We start from the raw sequence: 14,326 nt of genomic DNA, 5'->3' as shown, positions 1-14,326 counted from the left end.
CTTTACAGATCAGGGAACATATCATATTAATATCATGGAGTGTTGTGATATCATCTTGTTTGTAAAAATATTTTTGTTAACTAAGTGTGGTGGGACGGCAACCTCTGCAAGTGGCTTTTTTATTTATTTATTTATGACTTTTTCTTTTTTATTAAATCTAATTCTCGCACAACGTACGTGAAAGGCTTTTGCATATTAGGCCAGTAGCTGGAACAGGAATTATTTTGTTTAAATAAACGGAACGCTGCAAATTTATTTACTACGGCTTTTGCATTTCGTTATCAGCACTAGATGGAAAAAAACGGTAAGCTAATGTAGAATTGCATGCAATGTTACATGTCTTTATTGTTGAAACGCTGCTCGTAATGTATTGTGCAACCACAAAGCAAGGTCAAAGGAACTCCATTCACGGCTTAAAGGTGAAAAAGCATGAAGATCTAATGGAAGCGTGCATTAGATGACAACTACACCGATCCTGATGTTAATAAATTAAAGCTAATCTCGTTAGCGTACAGTAGCGCAGGGAGAAGTGCTTATGAGGTTTTGCATCACTGCAATTAACAAATTACTTCCACTATCAATAACAAATCTGCATCTGTGTTCTTGTGTTTCACATCTTTTTTCTCTCTCGGTATGGTCAGATCTCTGGGTTTTTTAAATGTGAGCAGCCAAGCTGTTTTGTTTCATATTTTTAGAAACAGAAGTCCTACTTTAGACAGATTTCTTATTCTAAATCATCAGCCAAGTTAACTTTTTTTTTTAATGTTTTATTTATACATTGTGAAACATTACAAAAATTTACAAAGACATAAACATGTAACAATAAGCAAATACACTTAAGAGTATTTTGAGCCAATAGTAATAATAAAAATAAATAAACAATAATAAATAAAAATAATAAAAATAAATAGATAGATAAAATAAAAAACAACAACACTAGTGCAATCTTATATACATAAAAAACAAGTCTACAATGTGTTGACCAGAAGTAGTTTCCCATAAAAGCTGGGCATTAGGGGGTGGGGACTCAATCAGAAGGAGCAGGGCCAAGCTGAAGAGTTTGGACATATTTGCGAAGGGGTTCCCACAAATTAATAAAAATATTGCTAGTTCGGTGAAGAGAGTACCTAATTCTTTCTAATTTCATAAAATAAAGAACATTTCTTAACCAACAAGAGTGAGAAGGAGGGTGAGGGCTCTTCCAGTTCAGAAGAATTAATCGCCTAGCCAGAAGGGTTAAGAAAGCTACAAAGTCTACAAAATGAGAGGGTAAAGTGTGGTCGGGCGAAAGAACCCCAAATAAACCAATAATTGGACATGGTGGGATATCAACAGTGGTAATAGCTGATAGCGAGAAAAATATTTGTCTCCAAAAAGAAAGCAGGGAAGGACAGCACCAAAACATATGAAATACAGTAGCTGTACCAGAATGACACCTGTCGCACTCTGGGTCTATAGACGGATTGATGCGAGCTAGCCTGCTTTTGGACCAATGAGCTCTATGCACTACCTTGCATTGTATTAGCCTGTGACGTGCACAGATTGAGGAGGAGTTAACCCTGTTCAAGACCGCTTTCCATGTCCCCTCGGTAATCTCAATTCCCATGTCTTGAGACCAGGTGGTCCGTAAATTATCAGAAGAAAATTGAAGATTAACAATTATATTAAATTATTTAGAAATTGAACCTTTAGCACAGGGATCTATGCCCAGTAGATCTGAAGTTGGCGGTGCATTTGGAAAGTTAACAAATTTTTTGCGCACAAAATCTCGAGTTTGTAAGTATCTGAAAAAATTGGATTTAGGGACATTAAATTGAGAGGCCAACTGACCATCAGCCACGTTAACTTGAATAGGATTTTTGTTTTGGGGCTAGTAGTGTAGGTTTTTCTGATTACTGACACTGTGAGAAATAGAAAAAGAGATACTGGTTTTAGAAAACATTAAATTACAGTAATTAACACACAATTGTTGCCTACATATTGGTTCTTACAAACATATACACAAAAACAGATACAAGAAAAAGAGAGAAGTGGTACAAAAGGAAAATAATACACAACCTGACAAAAGTCTTGTCGCCTATCTGAGTTTTAGGAACAGCAAATAATAACTTGACTTCTAGTTGTTTGTTTGGTATCAGAAGTGGCTCATATGAAAGGCAAAGGCCTCTAGATTACGCTTATTATACCAAAATAAAATATGATCATGCCTTGTTTTATAATGATTTCATTAGGACAGTAAGGTCTGACTCTGCTTAGACTAAAGTCTCGTCACTTAACAGAAATAATGTCCAGTATAGAATATAAAGTGCAGTGGAAACAGAATGAATATTGTGTCTGACTCCATCATGAGCTTGGAGGACTGCATCCATACATCTCTGCAATGACTCAAATCACTCATTAATAAAGTCATCTGGAATGACAAAGAAAGCGTTCCTGCAGGACTCCCACAGTCTCAGAAATAAAGGTACAAGAGCTGTCACTGGGGTGGTACCTTTTTGAAAGGTACATATTTGTACTAAAAGGGTCCTTATTAATACCTCAAGGGTACATATTAGTACATACGAAGTACAAAACAGTTCCTCTTAAAATGTTAGGTACTAATATATACCTTTGAAGCACCAATATAAGTACAAATATGTACCTTTCGAAAAGTACCACCCGTGACAGCTCTTGTACCTTTATTTCTGAGAGTGCAGAGTTCATCAAGATTCTTTGAATTCATATTCAGTGCCTCCTCCTTCATCTGACTCCAGACATGCTCAATAATGTTCATGTCTGGTGACTGGGCTGGCCAATACTGGAGCACCTTAACTTTCTTTGCTTTCAGGAGCTTTGATGTGGAGGCTGAAGTATGAGAAGGAGCGCTATTCTGCTGTAGAATTTGCCCTCTCCTGTGGTTTGTAATGTAATGGGCAGCACAAATGTCTTGATACCTCAGGCTGTTGATGTTGCCATCCACTCTGCAGATCTCTCGCACGCCCCCATACTGAATGTATCACCAAACCATGACTTTTCTTTCACCAAACTTGACTTATTTCTGTGAGAATCTTAGGTCCATGTGGGTTACAGTAGGTCTTCTGCAGTATTTATGATGATTGTGATTCAGTTCAACAGATGATTCATAGGAACAATCGACCCTCTGCCACATTTCCAAATGATCAAGTAGAAGTAGGTTATCATTTGTTGCTCTTAACTGGCATCAACAAAAGACTTTTGTCAAGTCAGATAGTGCACATGAAAAATAAATAAAATAAATTATAGGGTTTAATAAATAAATAAATAAATAAATATATATATATATATATATATATATATATATATATATATATATATATGAGCAATATCACACGAGTAGCCGTCTGATATGGCTGTATATCGGCACTGGTGGGAGGCGTGCGTTGGCCCGAGTGCTTTAGTTCCCCCACCTGTATGTGGGCGGAGTAATACACAAAGGGTAAAGAGGTTGTACGGGTGCTAATATTACTTAAATATATCACGGCTATCAGCCAATCAGATTCGAGAACCAGACAGAACTGTTATATAAATATAATACAGAACTGGCTTTTAATATACACATTACAGAAATTAAATAGAGATTAAGAATAACAAGAGTTTTAAAACAATATAAAATGACAGAAATACTTTCAGAATATATTTATAATAATAAATGCTTAAATAATTATGTTTTAATAAATGTAATTAAAACAATTAATAAAAACAATGCATATTTAAAATACAATATTCTTCTAACCTCTTGGGAACACTTATTATTAACTAAAGCTATCAGTAAACAAATTAGATTAGATTAAATAAAATGTATTTATTATAAAATATTTATTTCCATTAGTTGGCATCGGTCACTTTTATTTTTGTTGCTGTACCAATTTAACAAATACTAATTCAACTTTAAGATAACCTAATAAAAACCACATGGCTTTAAACTGATCGAGTTCTATCAGACATAATGCTATAACTGCAGCGATATGGTGTATTTGTCAGCGCTAATATGTGATATTTGGACAATATGAGCAACATACTGCGTCTGCGGCCCACAGGGGTGTTGATTCGGTGTGGAAGTGAGTCTCCATCACATATGGGTTTCTAATGGGCGAGTCCCGGACCAGGTGGGCGCTGGTGTTTAGAGACCCGCAGACGATCATTCATGACAAAGAAAACAGCAGAGCAACAGAGAGAAAGCCGCATCAGAGTAGTGGCGTTTTCCCTTTGGGAGCAGCTGGCCAGCCAGGACAGAGGCATGATGGGATAGCGGAGGAACATGTGTGTGTGTTGTTTGTGTATGTGTGTGTGCCACCCTCAGGGTTGGCAGCGGCGGAGGAGCCGTGTGCGCTGGAGCGGCCGCAGACGCAGTGGCGCGATCACCTGGGGAAGGTAAAGCCAGCGGAGCAGAGCTGATGCTTATTTCTGGGGAGAACCGAGAGATTTTATTCGTTAAAGCGGCGCCCAAAACACTTCCAGACTCTCACAAATATATATCAAGAGATGCGAACAAAGAAAGCAAAGCCACTTGGGAATTGGAAGTATGAAAAGAATCTGATTGTGAATGACTATTAACGTGTGAGGGTTTATCTGCTTTATTTGATGATTTGCAGTTAAAAACATAAACCTAATCGTTTCATGAAAATATTCATATATTAAGTGCATCCAAAATAAAAAAAAGTTATCATATATATTTTTTGGAAATTGTTTTTGCATTAAAAAAAAAAAAAAAAAAAAAAAAAAAAAAAATATATATATATATATATATATATATATATATATATATATATATATATATATATATAATGTATATATATTAACTTATATATATATATATATATATATATATATATATATATATATATATATATATATATATATAAATTTATATATTAATTTACCAATTATATATATATATATATATATATATATATATATATATATATATATATATATATATATATATATATATATATATATATATATATATATATATATATATATTAGTGTGTGTGTATGTGTATATACACACACATGTACACACACCTCACAGACCTTTTTTTCCAGTTTTTATTTTCTATTGAATGTTTTACAATAATATTTTTGTCCATATACATTACATTAGTCAATACCAAAGCCAAGACTGGATCTAATCTTACAAAACAATTTTAAATCATAGTCCAAAAAAATTTAAACGTTTGGTAAAAATATAAATTTAAATTGTAATAAGCAAGAAAAATTGAAAGAAATATAAAAAATATAAACTTTATTTGAAATTTTTTTTGTAGTTGTAATTTGTTTGCAACATGAATTTAAATGTATTATCATTTTATTCCAATACAGCAGGGGTGCCTAAACTTTTCCTTTGAAGGGCCAAAAACCAAACTTGTTTGAGGGGGTGGGGCAAAAGTAATATACCAAACTATTACATTAAAGCTGCCAATTTCCTAATTTATTAATATTAAAAAATAAATAGAAAAAATACTTTAATCATATTGGCGAAGCAGTGGCGCAGTAGGTAGTGCTGTCGCCTCACAGCAAGAAGGTCGCTGGGTCGCTGTTTCGAACTTCGCCTCAGTTGGCGTTTCCTCCGGGTGCTCCGGTTTCCCCCACAGTCCAAAGACATGCGGTACAGGTGAAATAGGTTGGCAAAATTTTCCGTAGTGTATGAGTGTGTGTGGACGTTTCACAGAAATGGGTGACCCCGGATTAATAAAGGGACTAGGCCAACAAGAAAATTAATAAATGAATGAACTTTTATCATATTAATAATTATAATTTGTACATTTTGTAATGTACGTCTTACAAAAAAACATAAACACATTTATAGCACAATGGTGTTCAATGCTGAATACATGAGTCAGGCTGAACATGCCTTTGCCTTGATTTGCTCGTCGATGTCTTGAGTATTGTCCACTATCCTGTAGTGACAGTATTTACATTTTTAAAAATCCGATTCATGCACAACATTTAATTGAAACACTTCATTTCAGTTGACTTTTTTGTAGCTCAACTATTAAGCAAACAAACAAAAGGTTAAATTAGAAATGATGATTTCTGTTAAAGGCATTTGCCACAACATTCATTCTAAATCTCTTCTCAGATAGGATGGCGGGCCAAATCAAAAGTTACCATGGGCCAACTTTGACCCGCGGGTCCTACTTTGGGCATCTCTGCTATACAGTATACACTCACCAGCCAGTTTATTAGGTACACCTGTCCAACTGCTCGTTTACGCAAATATCCAATCACATCCCAACAACTCAGTGCATTTAGGCATGTAGACTTGGTCAAGACAATCTGCTGCAGAACGTTGCCTGGTCTGATGAGTCAATTTCTGCTGCGGATCATTCGGATGGTCGGGTCAGAATTTGCCATCAACAATATAAAAGCATGGATCCATCCTGTCTTGTATCAACGGTTCAGGCTGGTGGTGGTGGTGTAAAGGTTTTGGGGATATTTTCTTCGCACACTTTGGGCCCATTAATACCAATTGAGCATCGTGTCAACACCACAGCCTTCCCGAGTATTGTTGCTGACCATGTCCATCCCTTTATGACCACAGTGTCTCCATCTTCTGATGGCTACTTGCAACAGGATAACACGCCATGTCATAAAGTGTGAATCATCTCAGACTGGTTTCTTGAATATGAGTTAACTGTACTCAAACGGTCTCCTGCATCATGGATGTGCAGCTGACAAAGCTGCAACTGTGTGATGCTATCATGTCAATATGGAGCAAAATCTCTGAGGAATTTTTCCAGTGTCTTGTTGAATCTATGCCACGAAGGATTAAAGCAGTTCTGAGAGCGAAATGGGTTCAACCCGGTACTAGTAAAAGGTATACCTAATAAAGTGGCCGGTGAGTCTATATAATGTTGGGTTGTTTTAACCCAACAGTTGGGTTGAAAAATGTAAATTCAGTTTAGTTTAATATTAAACCAACATTGGGTTTGTCCATATTTTACCCAATTTTGAACAGCATTTTAAGAGTGTGTATTTATGTTATTCTGAAAAGATTTCCATTTAAAATAGTTTGTAAAGTAGTTTGTTTTTAACATTGATAAAAAAAACTCTTAACCTCCAAATCATCATATTGGAATGATTTCTAAAGTAATATTACTAATAAAAAAATAATTCCAACGTAAACACTTCCTAAGTAAATAAATACTATCTGCCTTAAATTGTTAGGGTCTATTGTGGATCATATACTGTATAAACACCATATTGACCTATTTTAAAATGCGGAAGTGCGCCTGTTTTCTCGATTATTTTCGAACTTTCGATTCAGTCGCCTATGGGAGAAATGACTAGAAATAATAAACGGCAGAAAACGGTCAAACTACTTGCTCTACAAACAAATGTTTGCATGACTATGCAGACCAAGTAGAATAATATAATAAGAAAATATCAGTTTGTATTGTATTGTGTATTTATATAGCGCATTTATTTTGTATGGCCATACACCCAAAGCGCTTCACAATCATGAGGGGGGTCTCTCCACACCACCACCAGTGTGCAGCATCCACTTGGATGATGCGACGGCAGCCACAGGACAACAGCGCCAGTGCGCTCATCACACACCAGCTATTGGTGGAGTGGAGAGACAGTGATAGAGCCAATTCGGTGGAAAGGGATGATTGAGAGGCCATGATCGTAAGGGCTGATAGAGGGACTTTGGCCAGGACACCTGGGCTACACCCCTGCTCTTTCACAAGAAGTGCCATGGGATTTTTAATGACCACAGAGAGTCAGGACCTCGGTTTAACGTCTCATCTGAAAGACGGCGCCCACTGACAATATAGTGACCCCTTCACTTTTACTGGGGCATTAGGACTCACACAGACCACAGGTTGAGCGCCCCCTGCTGGCCTCACTAACACCACTTCCAACAGCAACCTAGTGTACCCTAGTGCAGGTTTTCCCAAACTTTTCAGGCCGCGACCCCCAAAATGACAATGCCAGTGACTCGTGACCCAAAATATCCTCAGAGGTGGTTATAAATACAGATACCTTGCATGCAATGGCGCACACACACACCAATGGACCCAAGTCTATTCTTCTTTTAATTTTTATTTTATGTATGAGAGCTGTAAATAGGCCACAAAGTTTAACCAGGTGTTATGAAATCTGCTGCATCTGACGCTATTGCTGTGTCTTTAATACAATGTAATTACCCCAGGGGTTGCAATCCAATAGAAGTAGTAACTATAAGCTACTATAGTAACTATATATGGAATAAATTTTCTCTTCAGAAGGTTATGGATAAAATATGGTAATTCTTATGGTTTAATAAAAATAAAAAGATTTTTGGAAACCACCAGGCGACCCCCCTTCATTGTCCTGTGACCCCTCGGGGGGTCCCGACCCCCACTTTGAGAACCATTGCCCTAGTGGTCTCCCATCCAGGTACTGACCAGGCTCAGCCCTGCTTAGCTTCAGTGAGTAACCGGTCTTGGGCTGCAAGTTCAAGTTTGCAACATCAAACAGCAAAACAAGCAGTTTTTAAAGTCTAATAATGAATGGAAGTGAATGGAAGTTTTGATTCAAATGGCTGCGCTTGTCGAGGAAGAATAAAGTGGATACAGTTAAAGTCAAAATGAATTGCCCTCCAGTGATTTATTTTATTTTTTACATTTTCTTTTTTTCAGATGTTTCCTAAATGATGTTTAACAGAACAAGAATTTTTTCACAGTATTTCCTTTAATATTTTTCTCCTGGAGAAATTCTTCTTTTGCAGCTTTTAATTTTTTTTAAAGCCATTTTAAAGTCAATATTATTAACCTCCTTAAGCAATAGTTTATATCGATTGTCTACTGAAAAAAACACTCTTATACAATGATTAGTCTAAGTACCCTAACTTAAACCTAGTTAAGCCTTTAAATGTCACTTTAAGTTGAATACTAGTATCTTAAAAATATCTAGTCAAATATTATTTACTGTCATCATTTCAAAGATAAAATAAATCAGTTCTTAGAAACGAGTTATTAAAACTATTATGTTTAGAAATGTGATGGAAAAATCTCTCCTTTAAACAGAAATTGGGGAAAACATATACAGGGAGGCTAATAATGCAGACTGTACCAGCGGTAATTTTCAGAAGTCATAATATCATTTCTTCATTTGTTAAAACTGTACAGGGACATTCAAAAACAAGTTAAAAAAAACAGCCACACACAGACGTGAAGTCTTTAATTTCTCTGGGCTCTTTTGTTCTGACGCCAGCGGTTCCCCTTTGAAAATGTGCTTTGTGTCTAATATGGTCAGCGCCACACAATTACTCCCTCCAGTGAAAAGTGAAACAAACGCAGGGCATGCAGAGCATTTTGCATTATCTGCGCTCCTTGGATAGTCTAACAATAATAACTGTAAGACAACGTCAAGCGGAGGCTGCCAAGCTCAGCTAGCACATATTAGAAAGTTTGAGATGAAATGGAGTGCTAAAAACCGTCGGATTCGGGGATTCTGCCACGTCTGTGTGCAGTTTTAGAAGAATATTAATGCACATGTTTCTATATATAGATGAATATGTACTTTTAACGGAAGGCTTTTCTCCTGCACCACAAAAACATTGCTCTTTTTGACAATGTGTGTGAATGATGCAAAATAGGTGATGCTTAAAATTATATATATCTATGGTTTATACAGTTTGCTTGTATTTACAAGAGAAACATATTCATCTGTCCAATCCAAATCAGTCTAAACAGCTCATCGCACAAATGATGACCATCACACGACATCTGTAATAGGAATATAACACTAGGCGCAAGGCTAAAATGCATTGATACCCGGCTGAAAAATCCAGCTTAAACCAGCCTAAGCTGGTTGGCTGGTTTTAGCTGGTCGACCAGGCTGGTTTTAGAGGGGTTTTGCCCACTTCCAGGCTGGTTCCCAGCCATTTCCAGCCTGGTTTTAGCTGGTCAGGCTGGGAGATGACCAGCTAAAACCAGCTTGACCAGCCTAGCCAAGTTGGGAGTCCAGCCAAAACCAGCTATATCCAGCTTAAACCAGGCTGGTCAAGCTGGTTTTAGCTGGATTTGGCTGTTCATTTTCCAGCCTGACCAGCTAAGACCAGGCTGGAAATGGCTGGGAACCAGCCTGGAAGTGGCCAAAACCCCTCTAAAACCAGCCTGGTCGACCAGCTAAAACCAGCCAACCAGCCTAGGCTGGTTTAAGCTGGATTTTTCAGCAGGGTAGTCATGGCGCAAGCATTAATAAAGATTTTGTCAAATGTAACTGGTGTCTTGTTTGACTGAATCCGTCCTTCAGCATCTGCATTTCCAAATACCCAGCAGCCCTAATCTGACAATATTACCTTTAAATTTCAAATAAAAATAATGTTATTTAGAGCAGTTTTTCTCAACTGGTGGGTCATTTCAGTGGGTCACAGAGTGTGGTCAAAAAAAACAACAAAAGTAAAAAAAAATTAAAACGTATTTTTCATATATCGGACTTTTATTTTGAAATGTGCTTGTGACAGCCATACCGTTTGACATGTGAAATTTCATTTAATTATAGCAACAAATATGTTGAAGCGCAAGTACGACCCCGAATATGTAAAGTGTGGAGGCTTAAAACCTCAGTGTGTCATTTTTAGTGAGGTGCTCTCGCTACATATGGCATCCCAGTTGCACCTGTGGACTATTTTCAAAGACGACTCCAATAGCTGAGGGCATCGCTCACAAATGTACCTAACATCTTCATGTTCAGATACAGGCACTCCACACATCTTACTGTGCTCACCGTGTATCAAAGGCCAAGAAAACCCACACAAAAGCAGAAGAGCAAATAACTGGTGATTATTATAAAAATGGTTGTGATTATTTTGATCATTTTACTTTAATTTGCTGGTCTGTTCTGATTAACAGCATCAGTGTTAACAATTTATTAACAGTTCAGTTTAGTTAATGGTAACTGAACTTTTCCTTACCCTAACCACTGTTTACAGTATTTGACGTTTTTACTCTGTAACATAACTATAATTTGATGCATTTTGTTAAATGACAGAGATAAAGTATTGTTTATTTGTAAGTATTGGTGATTTATCTGTCACTACTTGTGTATGTTAATAAATAAATACAAATTAATTATAATTCCAAAAATTATATTATAGTTCCTAAACATTTGGGTCGCGGCTTGATGACCATGTAAAAATGGGGGTCCAATGGCCAAGCCAATTGAGAACCCCTAGAGAACTTTTCTAACCCAGAACATTGGTCAGAATATCAACAGTTTTTATTTGTTGTCATTGAAAATCTGGGTTATTCCACCAAATATTGATTTCTTGACTCTTCTGACGTTAAACGATTGGTTTTATATCCGAAACCATGGCAAATCTTGCCATTTGAACACAACGCCCCTAATGAGCTGAATGGCAAGCTTTTTTTTATTATTAACGCATCACTAATAACAAGATTTAATGAAACTTTTATGCTAACAAAATGATTGATTTTAAATCAACTCAAAATCTTAGCGATATGACAGAAGACTGTTTCAATGGCACACAGAATACAGTCCCGCCAGTGATGTTTATTACATTATTTACGAGAGAAACAGACCCGTATTCATCTGTCCAATCAAAATCAGTCTAAACAGCTCATCACACAAATTATGACCATCCCACGACATCTGTGATAGGGATATAAGACTAGATGCAAGGCCCAAACTCAAGCGCAGCACGCATTGATAGTCACGGCGCAAGTATTAATAGAGATTTTGTCAAACGTAACTGGTGTTTAATTGGCGTCGGGCCGGTTTGACTGAATCCGTCCTTCAGCATCTGCAATGCTGAGCTTCTCTCCCCCTCTTTCTTTCTTTCTCTTCATCTGCGTCTCATATCTTTCCCCCTACTGCACCCATCGAATTGGCACCAAACCCTTCAAGATGTCCCCAGCAGGCTCGTGCTTCGCTGGCCGCGTAGTAGACTGTGTGGTTTCCTTTAAACAGCTGTAATTTGTATTTCCAATCACTGTGCTGATTTCTGCTCATTATATTGCTGTTTCACACCGGTAAGTGAGCAAAAGTTTGGATTGATTGACTCTAATTAACTAAAAAACGTTCCGAGCCAGGGGTTTATTACCATGCTAGCTAGCCACAAATGTCAGAGACTTTCACAAATTATTATCCTGTTAAGATGAATGTGTGGGGAGGCAGGGAAGTGTGGAGACAAAGAGAACATATATTATTTTCATGACGAATTTGTTTATCGCTCTTCTTCTTTTTTTCTTCTCGCTCTCTTTCTCTCTCTCTCTTTTTGCACAATTTCAGGTGTCTTATTTTCCAATTAAATACACACAGACTCAGCATCTGCACATTTCAAGGGTTGTCATCGCCTTGTTTAGTAGCACGAAGCCTGCAGAGGTAAAAGTATATATGTGTGTCGTGGTTATGATCTCTTTGTTATTAAACTGGTTATTGGTTATTTTTTTATCGCAAAAAATGTAAAAAGAAAATACAAAATGCAGCACTTTTTCTGAAAACATTACGCGAGTAAAGTCAAATTCAAGAGATTTTAACATCTTTAAGAGAAAAAAACTTCTTTATTTCACATAAAACTCTACATTATAGGTCTCAAACTCCGTTCCTGGAAGGCTGCAGCCATAGTCGGCTCTTCCAACGCAATCTCATGGCAATTCGTAACTTTTTGATTTAGTGGCTAATTCGTACAATTTAGTACGATTTGCTCATCACCCAATGACGGTTGGGGTTAGGGGTGGGGTTGGGTGCCACGCCTCCTTTTTGAAATCATACATTTACGTACGACTGAACTCGTATGAATTCGTACGAATTAGCCACTAAACTGACAAAACGTAAAATACTTATGTTTCCTTGTGAGATTAGGCTGGCTCTTCCTATAAGTGAACTTAGCGGCTGCTTAGGGCTCTGCCGCCACTAGGGGAGCCCCACAACCCAATAGTGGTAAAGCCGAACTATTTCCTTGCTGAAATTGCTTTTATTTTACAAATATCTTCATTGACAATGCTTTAGTACTTAAATATTTATAAATTTTCACTTAAAAGAAAGTAAATAAAAAATATCACTTTTATTATAGTTGAAATTGTTTTCATGTGAAGGTCATGTGATCAACAGAAAGTTTGCCACATCTCATTTCTCAGTTGTGTTCTCTTCTTGTGGTTCGAGTTTGTTCTTCTAAGGTAACCTAGAACGTGTGATGAAATGACGCCCCATTTACATGGGGCGTCAGCGTCGACGCTTCCCATTCCCTTTGAATGGGTGACGTCAGGCGTTGCCGAACTGCATTGTGGATCCGTCTGCGCCGCTTCAGAGGCATTGCTCACTGCAGAAGTTCAGACTAGCACAACTTTTCAAGCGCCGACAGAAGCGTCAGCCAATCAGATGGCTGTATGCAAATACACCTGCTAGACAGTGGCCTACTGCTGACTGAATTTTATTGGCTGACGCTGCTATGACGATTGCTTTAGCCCCAACTTCAGACACCCCTTCAATCATGCGTTGACGCTGAAGCCCCGTGTGAATGGGGCGTGAAACTAACGTGATTCTTCAGGTATAGAAAAACTGAGGGGAAAATGACAACGAGAAAAGGTGAGCTCAAAATCATTTTTAGTATCGCTTTTAAGTGCTAATGATGATGATCGAAAATAGGCAATTACAGATTAATAATTGTCCACTTATATGAAATATTTTTTTACTGGTCTTACAGACACGTTTTTTTAAACGCAATCATATGAAATGCAATAGTACTGAAATGTCTTTCACTCACATATTTTCACACTGGTAATATTTTTCCTGAGAAATGTTTATAAAAGTTATGTCCTAATTAAATTAATCATAGTTTAATATAAGCTCTGGACCCTGCATATCAAATGAAAGAAACAGGGAAGGAAACTGAAGGGTATAATAAGGTTTGTGTTTGGGTATTAACATTAACCCGGTATTTGTTTCTTCCTTCATTTTTTTCATATAAATATTTTTCTGATTATGTTATTATATCAATATATTATATTATTTGCTTATTGATTTTATTATTTATGGATCAATCTTTGCATTCATGTTACTTTTGTTGTTGTTTTGGTTGTTCAGAAAGAATATTTTATGTATATACTAAGTGATGCATTTAATTAATTACTGTTCAGTGTCGTTTCATTGCAGGACTTTTGCTTTTGGAATTTATAAAAATAAAAAAACTCAACCTAGAATCTTTTATAGAATCTTCAATCTGTTTGCTAAATTAATTGTTTTAAACACGCCAGAAGGACGCAAAGTAGGAATCACTGGTCCCTTTATTAAAAATTGTTCAGTTCTTTAGTTTTGAAGCTGCAAAAACAGTGCTGTTTTAAACAATCCAAGT

General features: G+C 36.8%; 1 protein-coding gene across 3 annotated transcripts in view; it reads right to left on the bottom strand.

The window, feature by feature from the left end:
• Positions 1–14,326, bottom strand: part of ccdc178 (coiled-coil domain containing 178) — a 326,195-nt gene that overhangs the window by 243,713 nt on the left and 68,156 nt on the right. The window contains exon 21 of one of the 3 annotated variants that reach the window (XR_012399523.1): positions 5,738–5,918. The exons of 1 other annotated variant lie outside the window; for it this stretch is intronic. Coding sequence is in view for 1 of the 2 variants with exons in the window: in XM_073941078.1 (XP_073797179.1) it covers positions 5,858–5,918 (61 nt within the window). In the remaining variant the exon portion in view is untranslated. Of the gene's footprint in view, positions 1–5,737; positions 5,919–14,326 lie in introns of those variants that run through there. One more of the 3 variants, XM_073941078.1, reaches the window with a different exon arrangement.

This window comes from Danio rerio, chromosome 24 (assembly GCF_049306965.1).
Source record: "Danio rerio strain Tuebingen ecotype United States chromosome 24, GRCz12tu, whole genome shotgun sequence".
Taxonomy (NCBI): domain Eukaryota; kingdom Metazoa; phylum Chordata; class Actinopteri; order Cypriniformes; family Danionidae; genus Danio; species Danio rerio.
Note: the sequence above shows the minus strand (reverse complement) of the source record. Positions and strands in the feature narration are given on the sequence as shown.